This window comes from Camponotus floridanus, unplaced genomic scaffold (assembly GCF_003227725.1).
Source record: "Camponotus floridanus strain SB8 unplaced genomic scaffold, Cflo_v7.5 scaffold20, whole genome shotgun sequence".
NCBI lineage: Eukaryota > Metazoa > Arthropoda > Insecta > Hymenoptera > Formicidae > Camponotus > Camponotus floridanus.
In genome coordinates, this window is record NW_020229326.1 from 1,066,030 (window position 1) to 1,085,770 (window position 19,741).

General features: G+C 33.7%; 2 protein-coding genes across 4 annotated transcripts; one reads left to right on the top strand and one right to left on the bottom strand.

Moving 5' to 3' along the window:
- The first annotated feature begins 195 nt into the window (after positions 1–195).
- On the top strand, positions 196–1,963 carry LOC105255242. The gene is made up of 4 exons (XM_011264411.3): positions 196–615; positions 688–1,050; positions 1,128–1,431; positions 1,546–1,963. Exons 1-4 carry the CDS (start codon positions 481–483, stop codon positions 1,800–1,802), a joined length of 1,059 nt encoding a protein of 352 aa, XP_011262713.1. The 5' UTR covers positions 196–480; the 3' UTR covers positions 1,803–1,963.
- A 47-nt stretch (positions 1,964–2,010) lies between these two features.
- On the bottom strand, positions 2,011–19,380 carry LOC105255266. 3 transcript variants are annotated; one of them, XM_025408256.1, is made up of 22 exons: positions 18,844–19,380; positions 17,016–17,176; positions 16,657–16,866; positions 15,817–16,018; positions 12,853–13,013; positions 12,582–12,713; positions 12,310–12,489; positions 11,982–12,218; positions 11,216–11,731; positions 10,571–10,783; positions 10,339–10,502; positions 9,862–10,009; positions 9,363–9,477; positions 6,702–8,042; positions 4,335–4,394; positions 4,139–4,260; positions 3,896–4,036; positions 3,558–3,762; positions 3,324–3,472; positions 3,018–3,233; positions 2,700–2,801; positions 2,011–2,624 (listed from the first exon to the last, which is right to left on the bottom strand). In XM_025408256.1, the coding sequence occupies exons 2-22, from the start codon at positions 17,166–17,168 to the stop codon at positions 2,541–2,543; spliced, it is 4,851 nt and encodes a 1,616-aa protein (XP_025264041.1). In that variant the 5' UTR covers positions 17,169–17,176; positions 18,844–19,380; the 3' UTR covers positions 2,011–2,540. The 3 variants fall into 3 exon arrangements, with proteins under 3 accessions (XP_025264041.1, XP_025264040.1, XP_019884266.2); XM_025408255.1 differs by lacking the exon at positions 6,702–8,042 and adding an exon at positions 9,004–9,036 and having other exon boundaries at positions 11,216–11,689; positions 18,844–19,374; XM_020028707.2 differs by lacking the exon at positions 6,702–8,042 and having other exon boundaries at positions 18,844–19,374.
- Positions 19,381–19,741: the final 361 nt, after the last annotated feature.

Below are 19,741 nucleotides of genomic sequence, written 5' to 3' on the forward strand. Positions count from 1 at the left end.
TTTTTATAATAAATTATTATTAATTAAATTATTTATATTTTTATTTATATTATTTATATTATCAGAGAGACATATATGTTACCCTCTGAGAACATTCGTAGACTTGGCTTTGTAGTTCATGTTCATGTTTTTAATGTCCACAGAGGGAGCATTGCTTCCAGGGATCAGCTGAAAACGAGCCATGACATCTCTCAGTCTTCTCTCTGCTTTCATCATTTTTCATTCTTCTCTCTGAGGGAAAGAACGTTTGCCAAAGTCACGGAAAGTAATTATCAAGCGCATTGATCTAATCTTTACTTCTGTAAACATTAAGCTGATAGAACGCATTAGTTAATGCATCAGATATGAGTTTTCACAGTCTTGCAACGTGACATATTATGACGGTGCGAGAAAAGTCTAACCTAAAAGAGGACGTTCTTGACATAACGTAATCGGTATTATTGTCTCCGATTGCCCACAAATCTCGTTAAACGATGAGCGATGCGTATCAAAGGCCTGCTACTGTTGCTGATCTGCATAGCAGGAAGCAGCATCGTTTTCATTGCTTTCAGCAATCAACGACCTTCCATTCAGACTCTAGTGACGGAGACTCACAAACAATTGCGGAACTTCCAGGTAAATATATTGTTTGACAGAGAAACCATTTATCTATTTTCATCGTATTAATTACAAGATATCATTTTTAAGGAAAATTTGAAAGACGTTGAAGAAAAACGTCTGGTGACAGATTCCAAGTATCTTGCGTTGCTTGGTCTGGATGGTCAGACAAGCACTACACCAATCAGTCTCAAGCCTCAGAATGTGACTGTTGTGTCACTCGTAAGGCCTGGAAACGAGCAATATATTCATGGCTTTGTTAGAAACATCAGCCATTTTTTGCCAAATAATAGTATTGTGATTTATAGTGTTGGTTTGAATGAAGAATCCTTACAAAGTATTAGACTTGCTTGTAACTCTACGAGATGTAATGTGATTCACTTTGATCTAAGCCCATTTCCTGCTCATGTCGAAGATGACACACTGCATGTTTATAGACCTTTAGTTATTCAAGTGAGTAATAACCTCTATAACACCCTTATAGTTTATCAAAAAAGTCATATTGATTAAATCATGTTTTTGTATCACAGACAGCTTTAAATACGCTAGGTAGTATAATCTATATGGACTCAAATGTGCGTCTGAATTCTTCAGACATTTCAAAATATCTTTGTCCAAAATCTGGAATCTTAACTTGGCCTACAAGGCATGCCATTAGTTCCCTAACGCATCCAAAGATGTATGAATACTTTCATGCTTCTGCTGAGAGTTTTTTCTTTCTCCCATTGATTAGAGCATCATACTTAGTAATTAGTAATTTTAAAGACATTAGGGAAAGTGTAATGCTGCCTTGGGTCCAGTGTGCATTGACGAGAGATTGTATTTCCCCTATTGGTAAATATTTTTTATTTATGCATTTATAATAATTCTATAATTTCTATATTTCTCAGATTATCAATTTTTTAATTGATTCTCTGAATGTTAAATTTCTTAACTGAATTTTTGTAGGTGCACAATCGGCGGGTTGTAGATTCAATAAAAAGCCGCAGTATCGATACTCTGGCTGTCACGCGTACGACACTTCTGCATTAAATATAGCGTTGGGATTGCATTTTAACTTTGATGATACGTATTATGTATACAAGGATCGGGAGACGTATTTTAATAAGATTCAACCCGAAGAAATCACCGAGGAGTACCTTATGATCACGCGGCAAAATAATGCCACTGAGACCAACGCTAGGAATTTCATATCGGAACGTTAAATTTTTTTTTGATCTCAATTTATCTTAGGTATGTCGAACAAGCACAATTTAATTTAAGATTATTAAGCATTGAATTAAACTATAATAAATAGCAGAATGGCCAACAATCCTGGATTTTCCTTTCAAAAGCATTAGATATTGTTTTTAAATTCTGAATTTGTAAAATTTCCACTAAGGTTATTATTTATTTATATTTTTTTCTACGATGTACATGTCAATACATTATATTCTGCTGTAATTCAATGAAATAATGATGTTACATACATTGCAGTCTCATTACATTTATTTATAAGGCACTAAACTGTCTCAACATTTGACATAATTTATGATTCGATATACTTTCAATGATACAATATAACATGCGAAAATACAAACTTTTCTCAGAGCCGATAAGAGTTAATTGAATGACAAAATATTTTCGTAAAATATTTCTCTTGTCTAGTATACTATATACAAAAATAAAACATTAAATATCTATCCTAAAAGAACATAAAGAGCTTTAAGATTCTTTGACACATTTGTATACTTATTTTATAATCCATCAAAAACAATCGACATAATAATATTGTTATAGATAAAAATATACGCAACATAAAGAGAGATTTCGGATTTTTTTGCGAATTTGTCTCTCATCGGCTCTAGTTTCTCAACATTCAATATTCACAATGGAATGCGTGAATGTATTAAAGTGTAATCGTATAATTGCGAAATCTGTGCAGGTATTCAGCATCGTACGATTTACATGATCATAGATTTTTCTTCTTCTTGAAGTCGTTCGATATCAGATTTATTCATGAAGTAATACGAAGGTTGTCGAGATTTCTAAAAGTTAAAAAAAATTAGCTCTGTATCTTTTGTGTATGTGTGTGGAAAGCATGTTCGGTAAAAATGACTTACCAAATCTTTGACGGTGCGTTTCGCGCCAGCCGTAATTAATATATTACTCAAGACTTCCACGGATGGTACTCCCATTGCGTAATGAAGAGCTGTTCTTTCCAACTGAAAAAAAAAAGATATTTTTTTATGCGTTACTAAAGTGCAGTGGATTTTTTCTTTTTTTTAATCTTAAAGTATTTCGTTAATCACTTTTAAATAATCTATATCTTATGATTAAATGATTCATTTTCTTAACTTTTTTTTTATCATAACTCACGGAATTAAACTAATTTTATTTTATCATCCTAATTCATATACATCCTTTTAAACGATTCATACATTATCGCCAATACGTAATGTTTCCGGATACGTTCTTGCGATAAATTTAACGATCTCTTCATTTTCCCAAAGTACAGCGATATGGAGTGCACATCGACCGAACGAATTCTTTCCGACAGCCAACAATTTTCCACCTCCGTTATTTTTGTTCAAAAGCTCTTTCACACGATCCACATCGTTGGCTCGAATTGCAGCATGTACCTCCTCACGTTGGTTCTGTCAAACACATGAGATATTACAGTTAAGCCGTAATTAAAAAAAAAGCAAATAATAGTTCATCTTATAGATTTATTCGCGCTAACTTACCACGTAATTAGGAATCGATTGTAAAAACTGCACCGTAGCTTCGTGTTCTCTTTGTGCAGCAACGTCGATAATGTTTACTTCTTCATCCTCTGCATCCAAAATATGATCGTAGCCCTCCAGTAAAAGTTCAACCAATTTTTCAGTTTCACCTGCGTATCAAATATAGTTTGTGATTCTCCTATTATTTTCTACTTGAAGATAGCTTATCGTTAGTACATTTTGAATTTTTTTTACCTCTCGCCGCTAGATAAACAACGTAGTGATCAATCTCTTCAACGTTCTCTCGAATGTTTGCCTGTTCAGCAATATCTCTAGCTGTCCGATATAGTTCGTCTCTAAAACCAATGTTAACTTGCGTTTCCAGTAGTAGGTGATATAGACCGTCCTTTGAATAGGAACGAATCGCTGCGAAATGAATCATGCTTTGTCCATGTTCATCCTGAAAAATATTGTTTTCACTTTTATTTCTTATGCGAAGTAATTGTACTTGTTGCAAGAACTCAGCAAAAATTAAATCGTAAGTTTTTGTCTAAGAAATATTCATGTTAAAATGTATATTTTTATTCACGTACTCTGTTAGGATTGCTGAACGTGGACTCGGGTATGTCTGAAGCTGGACTTCGGGGATAACCGGCGTCTTCATCAAAATTTTCATTCTCAATATTTTCCAAATTTTCTTCTTCACGATCAGGTATAATGAGAACATCGGATTCCTAAAGTCAGAATAATAAAAAATAATAAATAAAACTCTTCTCTAGAGCTATATTTTAGTATTTTAGTATTCAATTTGTCTATTGTTTCAATCAGACATATACCTGTTCGTTGGTTTTGTTCTTGCTAGCAAAGTTGTACAAGTAAGTCGCAAGATATGTGACCGGGTCTTTTGGGCGCGCGTTAGCAACTTCCGTTAATCCTTTAATTAATGGATCACCCAATGCTGGAGAATAATTGATTTCGTTACAACGAATTCTATAATAATATGATAAATACAACACAATTTGCCATACTTACATGATGCTAGATAACGTCCTTCTTCTGTCCGAAATATCGGAATTTCGGCTTCATTATCATCTGCAAAATAAATCCTTTAAATTATTGTGGATTAATAATGAAAGCATTATTGCGCATAATTTTATCTTAAGAATTAAACATTTCAGTTAATAATAAAAATGTTCACAAAATAATTTTATTATGTAAATTTATAGCATGCACATTATTTTCAATGTTAACAACCGCAAACTATTAACTGAAAATAATTATTGCTACTTTGTGTAGACAACACGAGATTTTTGTAAATTTTAATCAAATTTTACTTTATTTTATTTTATTTAAATTTTAATTTTTTTGAAAATTTCAATTAAATTTTAATAAAATTTTAAGTAAAGTTTCTTACATACATACATATATATATATGTATATGTATGTATTCTTTTCTATTTTAAACATCTTCTATGATCTAAGAATTATTTGTGTGCAATAATGCTTTTCAGTCTTGCAAAAAGTGTCTCAAGAAACGCTTGTGCATAATCACTCAACAACACGTGACAGAACACGCAATTTAGCTTTGCTTATTATACAAGTTCAAAATTTAAAATAAACAAGCAGAGACAGACATAATTGAACAACAAACACGATTGATTGTCTGAAAAAAGTGCATTATTTATGTGATTATCTATGTAACATGATAAATAATTACGATTGTCACGCAACAGACGTTTAAATGTCAATTCTTATGAATGTAAATCGTTAAAAATCTTTTTTTACCGTTGAATTAAGTTTTTGTATTTTATAAATATTTTATAAATATTTATAAATATTCTTTTATTAATATTATATTATAATATTATACAGTAGAGAATATATTATTTACAAAAATATATAGCTTTATTTACATATATATATATATAAAATATAATGACACTTAGACGCCTCTTGATTCATTTTTTGAATTAACAAGTTCACATTGAGAACCTACAATAAAATGCAATAAGTAAGGGATAAAAGACGGATAAACGAGTTTTATTTTAAAACGAATAGTAACATTGGAAAGACATGTGCTTCATCATTTTTGTTTTGTGTAAACATCGACTCGTGCATTACATATAAGAAAAGCTTTTGAAAAAACTTCAATATTTTTGAAGCTTGTTGTGCCATCAGTATCGCATCGAAAAATTCCAATGTTTTCGATTTTACATGAAAATAGCACGTACATGCTTAGAATACATAAATATATTTATATAATAAAAAACATATTTATAAATATAAAAAATAAAATAAAATATAGTTTCTAATTCTTAATAAATTCTGATAACTCTTAATAATTGTAAAATATGCTTACGATTTCTTAAAATATATGGGAATCCTTTGTATGTGTATATGTATATGTATATGTGTGTTCATAGATAACATTTTTTATTTGTATGTTGTATTTTATTTTGTTATATTTTACCTCGAAAAAAATTCATGTAAAATCGTTATTTATAAAAATATAGATATCATATTACAAATATAATTTTAAATAATTTGCCGAATTTTTAAACAAAAACAATGCACAATTGTGAGATTTTGTGCGACAATGATGTCGTGTATATACCAATAATGCTGATTGTCTACTAACCTAATCAGCAATCCTGTATTCTCGTCGCCAGTTAATCCGATTAATAGAGCGACTACGAATATGATTTAGCGTAATTCATAAGAGAGACGCTGAGTTTGCACGAGAGAAAACAAAATAATGTTCACATATCTTTCCAATGCATTTCTCTCTTTCTCTTTCTCTCTCTCCCTCTCGCTCATTATAGCCTAAATTATTTAAAAATTTCAGTCTATGAAGAGTAATTGACTGTCAAATGTTGGCTAATTATCACAGGAAATTTCCATGAATAAGCGTAAATGCTATTTATAAAAAGACTTAAGAGAAAAGAAAGGACAGTTTCTTGAAGACAATCGACAAGAGAAATTACTGTTTAAATATAAGAATCAGGTTGTGCGCGTAAAATAAAAATCTTCGATAAATGATGATTGGTTATTTTGCTTGTTTTAAATATCTGCAAATATGCAAACAGAGTTCTTCCCAGGATATAAAATTTCCCAGGATAGATTGATGATTTTTTAATCTGAATCATTTAAAATACATTCCGCATTTTACATACACATAGAAAATGCGTAATTGTCATTGCTGATAATTCTCATTTTATTTTCTTTTTTTTTTCAGTTTGTCTTCGTTTGCGAAATATGGAAAAAAGAATAATGTAATTCCGGATCGTCTTCAAGAATTTAAAATCTAATGTTTTATTGTCTCTCGTAATCGTTATTGATTTCTCTATTGTCGATTTGTTTTGACATTCCTCGACGCGTTTGCTCGCTTGCGGAATATGCCAGTGATGAGATTGGCGATCTTCATCGAGTTGTTCATCGACAATTCTTTTTCCAACGTGATGATATTATGCACCGCTCTGGAGAAGTCTTGAAGGGTCTGCAGCTCAGTGATCGCCAGCGACTGTTGATTGCTCATCCTCACCATATCTCTCTTTATGGTGTCGCGTACACATAGACCGCGCACCACGCATAAGTGCCGCAGATTGTCGGACGTCTTCGAGAGTTCTGGGAGCCGGACGATCAGGCAGAACCTAAGAGTATTGCCGAGAGCGTGCGGACGCGCAGTCAGGAAACCAAGCTTCTGATCTCGCTTGAAGTTTAGTCTCTGGTCGAATATCATCATCAGCTTAGCCACTCTGACATAAGCGCGGCCTACCAGGCCTGGTCGGTTCTCACTGGTGCGACAGACGATCCTCAGATGATCCTGAACATTCACCCACGCGGCGAGATCGCCAGCTGTGGTGACATACACGCCACGTCCGTAGGGCCAATGCTTGCCATGAAGACGCCGGTCGTCGTTCAGCTCGTACTCCGTAATTGGTAACAGCAAACCAGCTGCCGCCAACTGTGTTCGTATTCGACTAGGCTGATCAAGAATCTCGTTGAGTGTGAAATATGTGCCGGCCTCGTCCTCGCTGCTGCCTTCCGCCATCAGATCGGTGATCTCCGGGCTCATCAGCTGATTAGTGATCTCCCTCTCAACCTCTTCCAGTTGATTGACTGTTAATGTCAATGGCAAACTGTAGTCGGCCAGATTTCGGGTGCACTCTAAAATACCGGCTTGGATGAATTTACAAGTTGGATCTAGATCGTACTGTGTAATAGCAGTGACGATCGATTCATCTGGCAGGATCTCCACGCTTCCCTCGTCCTCGGTGTTGAAGAAACGCGGTGACGGATGATCGAGTAGATCGCCGCTCGCGGTGACGCAGTGCAACTCCCGGATGAAGGGATCGAAGAACTCCGTGAAGACGACGTAACTCTCGAAGTCGGGTGCCACAACACCGTAACCTGCATCCTCATCCGCAGCATTGCTGAGATTGGAGCGGGCGCTGTTGGTCTTACTGTCATTGCCCGTGACGGTACCGTACCTTTTCAGGGCGGGCCAGATCACGTCAAAGAGATTGTGGTCCATGCGAGTCACACGGTGCTTGATCAAATCGAATACGGGCCGTTTCAAGCAACGAGCGACTAGTGTACCGGCGTTCGATGGTGTCGACGACGTCTTCGGTATCGACGATCGCCGGTTGCCCGCCAACAATCGGAAACATCGCTCTAGGGTAGTCAGGATCTCGGGCTCGCTCACGTCACGTCGGGCTGAGTAGATATCACCTCCGGGAACTGTAGATCTCGACCGAATCGGCAGCAGTGGTAATTGAAAGAACAGCCGGATCGCGACGTTGAGGATGTGGATTGACGCGAAAGAGCGAGTAAGCAAATTTCACGGTTCAATGATTAATGATGATTATCGAAAAGTCGAATTTTAGATGAAATATTCCGCTTAAAGACGGGTATAAAACTGACTCAGAGCTATAAAACTGCTTTGCTGTTTTAGGATGGCCCAAAAAATAAGGGAAGTTCCCTGCTTTTATTGTGATTTTTATTTATAACTTATGCATAAATTGGACTTATTGTGTTAAAATAGAAGCTAATAACTATTTTTCAATGTAATTTTCGAGAATATTAATGCACTTGCTTCACCTTGATACAAGTTTTTTTCCTTTCGATAAAAAAATCCGGCACTTTCGAAAATTATATTAAAAAGTAATCATTAGCTTTTGTTTTAACACAATAAGTTCAATTTGTGCATGAGTGATAAATAAAAGATGTAATATCCTTTATTTCTTGATCTATCCTATTATATATCTTATAAATAATGTAGTAATCCTTTGCGTGTATCTACTGAAAAATATTTAGTTTTGTGAAGAATAAATATTTTTTAATCTCGAGAACTTTATGAGATTAATATGCGATGCAATTTAAAACTGACTTATAATCGATGTTTTATCATAAAAAATCATAAAACTTTTTACCAATAAATACATTAATTATATGTATATATAGAACTTAAATATAAAAAATATTAATCAATAAAAAAATAATGGATAATTAATGAATGATAGTATTAGCTCGATTAATGAATTGATAGTATTAGCTCGATCAACTCGCTGAAATGTTAAGTGTCGAATTGATTACGTGCGATTATAAAAATAATCGAAGCAAATAAAATCATTCCACAAAATCAGAAAGTCAGTAAAAGAAGAAACACTTGTGCGCTCAAGTATTTCGATTTGATTCTTACGCGATATTTGAGAGACGTTTTGATTGCGCTTATCTAAAAAAAAGTATAAGTATATCTATCATGAACGAAACTGGACATTATTAAGATAATCGAGAATTAAAGTTTCGTGTGCGGAGGAGAGACAATCAATGGATACTTCACGAAATCGCGACACATAACGTACTCTTGTGCTAACAATAAGTGCGACGTTGTCAGAGATTTTTACAAAGATTCCGACTTAAATCGGAACGATTCTCAATCACAATACACGAAGGATGACGTCGCGAGGAGAAGTGCCCGGATAGTTTGCCGCGCGCGACTATTTTTACAACTGTTACCAATTAGTACTCACTATTAAAATACCTCGATTAAACAAATACCTTTATCCGTCAACATTTCGTCGGCGAGCCTTTCGCTGGCCCCGAAATCGCGAAGAAGTTGTTTGTGCGATAGGTCGCTTTGATTTTGCTTGTAATAATCCGCTTTATGTCCGAACTACACGATAAAAAAATAATGTTTTATTTCGCTTGCAATAATAGATTTGTGAGTATTTATTAAAATCTAATAATTCACTATTATTTATTAAAATATAATATGTATTTATAATTCTCTTTAATATTAAAATTATTATTAAATAATTTTAACATAATTTTTTTAATATTAAAATTATTATTAAATAATTTTAGTATAATTCCTCATTAGGATAAAAATAACTATTTTTTCGTTAAAATTAGAAATTTTTTCTCACAGAAAAATTAATTTGCTATCTTAACTATAAGATTCGAAATTTTTCTCTTGTTGAAAAATTTACTTACTTAACGAAAATCATGCGAAATAATAATGAAAATCGTCTAATAAGAACTAATAATAAGAACTCACGTTGTCTTCTATTAAAGGATTGGCGCCCAGATGAAGCAAGAGATTGTAGTAATGGCCGTTATCCGCAAGCGTCGCGGCGTAATGCAACGGAGTACGTCCGTCGAGATCGATTGCATTGGCGGTTTCTGGAAACCTTCCCGCCAGGTATCTGAATCAGGTATAAAATATTCAATCTAATGTGACGTGGATTGAGAGACTGCAAGGTTTATAGCTTATCATTCATAATAAGAAACTATCATGGCATGAGTCGGGATGAATAGTGAACTGACATTGACGATTGGCGATTGGTTGGTAATAATTAAATGGTCGGTATATTATATATAAGGACTTAAATTCTCGCTTTGTTTTATTGAACTGATGAAATTAATTCTTCAAAGTGTCGTAAGAAAACGAGAGAATGGAGAAACGTGGCGTGAATAGAAAAAATATGTTAAATATATGAATTAAATATATTGTATATAAAAATATGTCAGGTACCTGATGACAGCAGTATTGCCAAATACAACTGCAGCGTGCAATGGCGTTGCACCGTGAGGTGACGATTCGTTTCGCGCCACCGCGAATTTGCGCCGATCCAGCGCGCTTTGCAAATCACGAAGATTTCCCTCTCGCGCTGCCATGTGTACGGCATGAATTTTTCCCTAATATTAAGGAATGACATATGTTATACATTATACATATTTTTTCTTAATCTATAAGGATAACGTACCATGTAAGCTGGCACGTTGTCAATGAATGCCTGGAGTTCCGGATTTCCGGACTGCCGTCCAACCAATCGTCGGCCTTCGCCGTTAAGAACCAAAGCCGCCAATTGTTCCATGTTACCGTCCCCCATCAGGTTGTCCACTTCCAAATCGTGGGCCATGCTACCCTCATTTAGCTCTACCTCGGCAGCCTCCTCGTGTTCACCAACAATGACCTGCTGTCATATTTAGGTACACAATCATGCGCGCGACTAAGTTCGTAGGCTGGTGGATCAATAGGAGATATTAATCGCATGTGGGAATTTTACATGCAAATCGATTGTCTGTCTCGTGCCGCGCCTACGCGTACGTTATGTATGCATATCGAATATCCATAAAGAAGAAAAAAAAGGTCTGTTTGATAACGAGCCGAATTGATTTCTATCTAAAGAACTGTTAAATATGTTTTTCCCAGTTTATTAAGAAGTATATTTTTTTTTAATTTAAAGGATATGTATATTATTATTATGTGCAGTTCAAAAAATGTATTACTTGTATACAGAGTTAATACATAACAATTTCAAGCGGACATAGATGGAGAAATCCCGGCTTCTTCTTTGTATTATACAAGGAACAGTGCGGTGATTATGACAAAACGATTAAGACAATACCTGCTCTTCATCGACGCCGGAATCGCCGGTGCTGGGTTCGTTTCTATCTTCATGCTCAACCATGGTTTCTTCGCTGACGGCGATTTCTTCGATCTTCGGGGATTCCTCGTCGATCCCGTCCTCATTAACGGCGGCCTCAGGCCCGTCCTCCTCGTTTTTTGATTCCGCGACAGGTCCGATTACTACGTCATCGTCCGAAGATGCCTTCTCTTCGTCTTTTGTTTCCTCTTCCGTATTCTGTTGCTCTTCTTCGTTCGCTTCTTCCTCATCCTCATTCGCGGCTTCCTCATCCTCATTCGCGGCTTCCTCATCCTCATTCGCGGCTTCCTCATCCTCATTCGCGGCTTCCTCATCCTCATTCGCAGCTTCCTCTTCTTCATTCGCCTCATTTTCATTCTGCGCTTCTTCCTCGTCTCCATTCGGAGTCTCGGCCTCGACCTCCTCCTCCTGCTGCTCGTCATCGGCTCTCTTAATCTGTTCCACCAAATCTCCCATATAATCCTTCATATCGTAGATCTGAAATTGCGAATTGGGACTCCCCCCTTCTAACCAAGAAAAAAAATCTCTACCATTCTACTCATTCCGGATGCAATGCTACATTTTGACCGGGATTTCTATGTCCGGCTACGCGAGTGCACTAAGTAATTACTAATCAATAGAAACATATATCATACAAAAAATCGATATTGTCAGCAAGCTTAAACAAGCAGAATATTGTGCGATTAAAAAAAATTGTGTAATTAAAAAAAATTAATAGCAAATATACCTCCTCACTCGAGCCATCCTTCGTTGTGGATTCAGCGCTACCGAAAGCACTGTCAACGTCATTACTGCTAACTACCTTTTTCATTCCCCGCATAGCGGCCCGTCCTAACTCCAGGATTTTCCAATCCCAACTTTTCGGATAAGTAGCAGAGACTCGAGGTGCATCTGGTATCACCGATAAATTTGACAAGTCTACGTCTGAAGGGCGATTTTTGTAGAATGCAGGCGCCTTTTGTCTCTGATTTATAACAAAATGGATAAAATATAATTATATCAAGATTTGATTTTGTTGACGATTATTTTTTTTTTATTTGTAGATAATCACTCACGTTATCTAATTTACTCTCGTCAGCTCCATGTTCGGTCAGAAGATCGTACATGGCGCCATCGTCTTTAAGTGCAGCTGCATAATGCAATGCTGTTTTTCCCTCGTTATCCTGAGCGGCTACCGTTTCACGATTTCTCTCGAGAATTTCACGCGCAATATCCGTGTATCCCAAACCAGCGGCCTTTCGAAAAAAAAACAAGAACGATTTGAATCACTTTTGCTTTTTAATAAGTTAAAAAAAGATTTATCGAGCAGTTGTCTTCAGATTTATACCTTATGTAGGACATTTAAACCGTTGCTATCCTTGCCGCACAAAACAATAGGTGAAACAGGTTCTTCCAATTTTTGCTTAAAACCTTCCAAATCATTGTTAACGACTGTTGTATGGATATCTTTTATTGTGCCCTATAAGGAAGTTGCAGAAATTTTATTCGATAATTCTTGAATCAGATAACAGGTATATATTGATATCTTTATAGTTTTATAAATAACTAAGTATACAAGCGAGAAATAATTTTTTGTCATACTAATTCTGATAATATACCATGATAAAGGGTGTGGCCTCTAGAAATTTTCTTATCCGAGGATTGTTGCTGGTTTCGCATCGAAGTTTGGATCCATGTCCCTCCCATAGCATTTGCTGCAATTTTCCGATGTCTCTATTGTGTATCCATATCCTGATATTGGAAGGCTTGAAATCCAGACCTGGAGCACGAAAAACGTTATACGTCGAACGAATATTCAAACAATATTTTAAAACATAATTTTTTTCGTGTTAAAAAATTTATACGTGACAAAATTTATTTTTGTTATGTTAATAAAACTGATACTATTAAAAATATCTTTCGAAAGAGAGATAATGAAATAATTAAATATTATAAAATAATAAAATATTAGACAATTGCATATAATTGATTTATTGCTCTTTTTTGACAATTTTTGGGAATAATTTCACAAATAAATCGTAAATTGGTTTTTGTTTATCGTATAATTGTTGCAAAACATAATAGTATATAGAATGTGATTCAATCGTTTTTTTACGATTATCATTTAAACATTGACACACTCACTAAGTATGTACTTATAAGCACGAATCCTTGAATCGCTGTTATTAAAGATATTAAATATTTAAAATACTCGACATGAGAAGTCTATAGTTCAATAAATGTTAGCACAATTTTGTTAGAGAGCGCTATATATATTTTTATAACAAAGAAATTCCGTCAAAATATATAGGAATATAAAAATCTTTTTAAAGACTCAACATTCTCAACAGATTTATTTATTATAAATATAACATGAAAATCTCAAAATATTTATGATATCTATGACTTCATATAAGAATTTTATTGTACCAAGAAAAATCAGAGAATTTTTATGGAAATTTATTAGGATTATTTAGAAAATATCTTAAAAAATTCTCTCTTTGATAATTTTGCTCTTAAATTGTAAGCAATCGACAATCAACTGATAAATCAATGTGAATTATTACATTATATGTATTTAAAATATATTGAATATATGAAATATGTATATATATATATATATATATATATATATATATATATTCTTTATTATAATTTTTAGTGGTAAAAAGATAAAAATGTTATGCAAGTAAAAAATATTTAGTTTACGAAAGTTATTCAGTTTTTATTCAGTTTGCAAATCCAGAAACTTTAAATTAAATAGCTTTACATTTGTATGAATAAAAAGCATTAAAAAATGCATATAATAAAAAATCTCATTTTAGAAAATTCATCAAATCTTTAAAATATTTTTTTATCTAAAATTATAAATAAAACTACTTGAATTAAGAAATTTTCAGAGAATTTTTTAACAAAATCTGAATATAGATATCTCTCTTATACATATTAAAAATATTTTACATAATTTATAAGTGCGAAAAAATTTATTAAATACTGCATTGTAAATGTAGAATCTGAACAGCTGTGTCAAGGATTCTCATCGTTAAAAATAAATTTCACCGCATTCAATTCATATGTTCGATGTGTACGTCTTCAATAATAGTGTCACATGCACATGTTTTACTTAATATTTTATATCGTCTAGAATACACGCACGGATAGCGTGCGCAATCCAAATTGATAAATTTTCTAAAAGACAAAGCGAAGGAGTGAGGTCTATGTGTCATATTACTGATATCGAGTTGCGAATTGTCTACAAGGTATATAGATATTGGCATATAGACATTGTGTTACTTGGTAAAGAAAACCTGTGATACGCGGCCAATATTGTTTACAACTCTTTACCTGCCACGTAGCAGCGATGTTTCCAATAAATTATGGCCACGATCGCGTTCGCATAGATGCTACGATCACGCGAGATTTTGTCAAAGATTTAACGAGCAACTGTACAAAAATACAATAAAAATTCATTTTTCGGATTAATTCTTCGGAAAAATTCATTATTCAGGTATCATTATTTAATGCAAGTAATTTTAATACGATGTTTATTCTAAAACAAACAAAAAGAAGGATAATATAATGTTTATTAAATTATATATTATATACGAGTAAAACATTAACTGATGATTAAATAATCTATTCAATAGCGCGAACAATTTAGTAAATTTCTTCTTTCTGTAATCGAATAAAATATACGAGGAATAGACTATTGGAATGTTTATTGGAAATTGATTTTGCTACAAGCTTTAAGCTAGCATGTCGAAGAATGAGGACGAGTTCTTATCATTTTTTAAAATCGGCCTTTCTTACTCATTGACGATGAGTCGATTCTCGACCTATTTACGTGCGCGAAGAAGAAAAAGTTCTCATTTCTTTTCACGTAACTATCTCTTCTTTTTGCAATTTATTATAATTTATTTTATTTCTTAGAACAAGTGTCCCAATTATTAATATTTAAAAGAGCCATTACGAACGAGTATATAAAATATTTCGCATATTTTTGTTTGCGACATGATACACTTTCCTCTTTCACGTTTAAGTGCGCTATGTAATTTACTGGATGGACGCGCACGCGGTAATCCCCGTTTCGATCGTGTCGTCGTATCGAACGTCGCAGTTAGCCTTGCCTTACGAATTTATATACTATCGATTTTTCGCGGTCATTAGAAATGAATACGTGAGGTATCTAAGGCGAAGAATATACTCGTGAATATAGGAAACAGACGAAATCGCTACATGTATAGTACTTCGTCTTAAGATTATCTGATATTTTCTCGAAATTGTTTTAATGACTCACTTGCAAGTCAGAGCAAGATATGTAATATTTAGACATTTTTTAATACTAATTATATCTACACAATGTTTAATATAAAAAACATAAATGGATGTGCAATATAAAAACCAAACAATACAAGCTACTTTGAAAAAAGTACACTCCGTTTCTTTTTCAGAAAAGAGAAAAGATGATGCATATCATACAGATCACGGAAAAAAATATAATTATTAATAAATTTTTTTTACAAATAATGTGCTGACAGGTTTCTCATATTATTATCTTTTAAAAAGCGGATATTTATACTCACAATCCCTTCCGCTACTTTTTCTTCGTCGTGACATTACTTCCACTTCGGGCAATTCAATCTCCGTGGGATGTTTCAAGTAATAAGCGGCTGGGTTTCCTTTCTTGTCGCAAATGCTAGCGTCGCATCCACCTTCTATAAGAAGATCCCAGATCGAATCGGGATCTTTACACGCGCAGCAATAGTGTAAAGCTGTTTTTCCTTCCTAGTATATAGTAAAAAATATGCATAGGATATGACTGTTTAATTATAATTGAATTTAAATTATGCAATATTTATGTGATGAGTACAAAGAGCAAAAGTATTGGGGTTAATATGCAGGCTTAGAATCGCGCTTTTTGTCCCGGGTATATTTTCCAGCATAAGACTGAGGATTGCGAGGGAAGAACAGGTGGTTTACACTTCGTTATTACCCGTGTCACGCGATGCGGGGTCATAATAAACGCTAAAAGCAAACTAGAAGGAAACTAGTCGATTATTCAGGGGCTTTCTTTTCGAGAAAATCGACAAACGTTTACTTTGTGGCACAATTCCGTCGCGAAAATGGGCCTCGCGAGGTGTCGTGAATTATAAAGGATAGTCGATCGAAACTCATGCTCATTAAGATCTATGTAAAAAAAATAATTAGAAAGACATTATTTTTTAAATAAAGAGCAAACTGAGAAAGGTCAACTAATCGTATCGCTACGTAAAATAGTTTTCCATCATTTAATACCTCGAAGTAAATGTCGAAGGTACTTCGACATCAACTTCGCAATTGTTCGTCCCTAGGGTGTGACGATTAAATTTCTCGCAATATGTATATTCTTCAACAAATAGCGATTTTAAAAGAAAGAGACGTACTCTATCTCTCTGCTGCGGCGTAATAGGATAATTTTCTACGAGCCAGGCAACGATGTCGGGTTGATCGTGATAGACTGCTTTGTGTATCAAGGGCGTGCCGCAAGAATCCTTGGCAATCGCCAGTTTCTTCTTTGGCTCTTCGGATATGATCTTCTGCGTTTCAGCTAACGAGCCGCGTGCGACGGTATCGTGTATTTGATAGATCTTCGTCTAGAATAAATCGAAACATAAATGTTAAGCATTAATTTTTATCGGTGATATTCGTTAAAAGAGGAGGTTCGGTTAAAAGAAAACCTTGTCAAATTGAAAATGATTTCTTAGACAGGCAGAATTTTTTATAGCCTCTGTAATTTGCTTACCAAATAGTTCGGGAGTCCCTTCAGGAAGACACGAGTTTTAAGATCCGGTGAATGTTCACCTAATAAACGCGTGCCTCGACCCTCCAATACGATATTTTCCACTTTTTCAAGTTCGCCCCGCTGCAACCAATTTTTTATGGCCGAAGAATTCATTTGAGCCTCTGCAATGAAAACGATATCAAAATTTTTAAACCGAATATATGTTAATCGTAATGTGTAATCACAATTTGTAAAAATATAAGCAATTTTTCTTCGAGACAATTTATTCTGTTTACGGAACGCGTGATTGCATTCGCTATTGATAATGAAAATTACATAAGAATTTCTTCAATATGCATCCATAGGTAGATTTTACAGACAATTACCGGTTCCTCTTTGTTATTGATTCGCATGTTCTGACGGCATTTTCAAATGGTATTTTCGATCGCATATCCATAATGTTACGGATGATTGTCGGCTCAGAATGTAATAACGATATTCATGACACGCGAAACTTAATATTTGTCGGAAGCTCACATAGAGAGATATTCCGATATTGCGGTTAGAAGATATTAATATATGTAGTTTCAAAAAATTTTCAATCAGGTTTCTCGATTATTGAAATTTAATTATGCGAATTACATTTCACGATAAACATATTAGCCACATTATGATGTGGTTTCAAGAATTATGTTGCAGTAGTGATAAAAAGACGCCACAGTCTATTACAGGACTTTATATATTAAATGACCATTTAATCATTTGTGCTGACTAATGACGATTATGTAGATTTTAATTGGTATTACATCTCTATCTCATTAATGTTTTGCTATTTACTTAAACGATGCGAATGTAAGTAATGGAACACTCTGATTTTTCCTCTTACGATCGGTGAATTCCCTGCTTCTCTATTACGTGTGTGGAATTCAAGAGAATGCAAATATATGTAATAACATGATTTATGTGATTTATGCACAGACGCGTACATTTATTATCTATTATTGAATATCCTTTAATTAAATACTTTACTTTAATAATTATCTTAATATATATCTTTATAAAAAATTGTTACTCCATAAAGATGAATACGTATTCTGATAAATACATTATAAGTAAAAATTTTCATTTCTCTTAACATTTTCTGTATTATTCTAGTTGCATCATACACACACATACATATTAATACATTATGCATATTTATATTTTTATTATATTATCGAAAACGTATTACAATTACAAATTTTATATTAATAAAATATATAGATAAATAATGTGTTTCACACTTTGTAGATTTCATACGTAACTTTCAACGATATGAATGTCAGATATTTACATAAGAAAATAATTTTACATATGACAAGATTGCCTCCTTGAACTATCTGCATTTACTTTTTAAATTTAAACGGATACATAAGTAGAGAAAAGTTGTCAATATGTCATTATTCAGATTTAAATTGCAAACGTTACGAAAGCAGTCTTAATGCGAGATTTTACAATTATATATATGTATGTACAATTATATATATGTATGTACAATTATATATATATATATATATATATATATATATATATATATATAATTTTATACAAAATCTACTATCACTATTTTAAGCGAGCAATAAAAAAAGCCAGCTTTCTCCAACCAAAAAATCGTTATGTTTGATTGAAACAGAATGTGAGCAATTGAGACAAAAGAGAAGTTCGACGTATTAGATTCTCAACAATGTTGAAACTTTCTGACATTTACATGTAAAAAATGGAGACACATCTCTCATTCCTGAGCGAATGAAGATTAAAAAGTGGAGCGGAAAAGTGTGCGTATAAATCTTGAAGGATGAAAGAATAGTACCTGATTGGCTCTGACTCGCTCTGCCTCTACCATCATTTTGTATATCGATTAATCAGTCCGTGAATCAAGCAATACACACCTACGAATATGGCACACACACACACACGCACACAGAAAGGGGCTTCGCGACGCACGTGCGACACGAGAAAGCGTCGCGCGTCGAATGAAGCCGACGTTTGGCGTCGCGACGCCACAAACACCGGCCGGTTCCCCGGGACGATTCCCGCGAAAGAAAATTCCTTATGTGGGAGTTACGTCTAGAATAAATAAGAAATTAGGATCGATCAAGAATTCATGTTTGCAGCTCAGAGTAATTTCTTCCGACAGAATTTCATTCTTTTATGCGGATATAGCGTTGCGTTCGATCGACTTATAAAGTAGAATAAACAATGCACGCTGCGTGTTTCTCTCCTTGGCTGTGTCAATAACCGTGTGTCATAGTTGTTATGGTAAATTAGACCCGAGATAGGTGTAACTAGAAAGTTATTAGTTATTTATCTGACGAAATGAAGCCTTTCAATGACCTCTCTTTTTTTTTTGTTTTTCGAAAATCAATTTATTATTGCATTTTTTCTAAATTAATTAAATGTAAAAATTATATTGTCTAAAAAATTCATATAAAAATAAATAAATAGTTACTGCTATTAGAAAAGAATGGTTGATACATTATAGGCGCACACCTTACGCGATAAACTCATCAAGTAAAGCGATTTCATTATATAAATGACATACGCTGGCATTATTAAAGTGAACAACAAGGTCAAGAGTAAATGAAAATTGAAATATTTTTTTCGTGGAAATGCGTGTCAATATGTAATTATGTACAGCTAAATAATTTATATTATAAAAACGTTGTTTATTTATATATATTGTTCATATTTAGATATTGTGTGTTACA

What these genes read in the sequence shown, in the direction of transcription:
- LOC105255266 (XM_025408256.1), bottom strand. Translation starts at nt 17,168, where the DNA reads ATGAATTCTTCGGCCATAAAAAATTGGTTGCAGCGGGGCGAACTTGAA. An exon ending in GTTTAAATGTCCTACATAAG is followed by an intron (nt 12,490 to 12,581) that starts GTATAAATCTGA and finishes TTTTTTCGAAAG; the next exon opens with GCCGCTGGTTTGGGATACAC. An exon ending in AACGCACCGTCAAAGATTTG is followed by an intron (nt 2,625 to 2,699) that starts GTAAGTCATTTT and finishes TTTAACTTTTAG; the next exon opens with AAATCTCGACAACCTTCGTA.
- LOC105255242 (XM_011264411.3), top strand. Translation starts at nt 481, where the DNA reads ATGCGTATCAAAGGCCTGCTACTGTTGCTGATCTGCATAGCAGGAAGC. An exon ending in AACAATTGCGGAACTTCCAG is followed by an intron (nt 616 to 687) that starts GTAAATATATTG and finishes ATCATTTTTAAG; the next exon opens with GAAAATTTGAAAGACGTTGA. An exon ending in AGATTGTATTTCCCCTATTG is followed by an intron (nt 1,432 to 1,545) that starts GTAAATATTTTT and finishes GAATTTTTGTAG; the next exon opens with GTGCACAATCGGCGGGTTGT.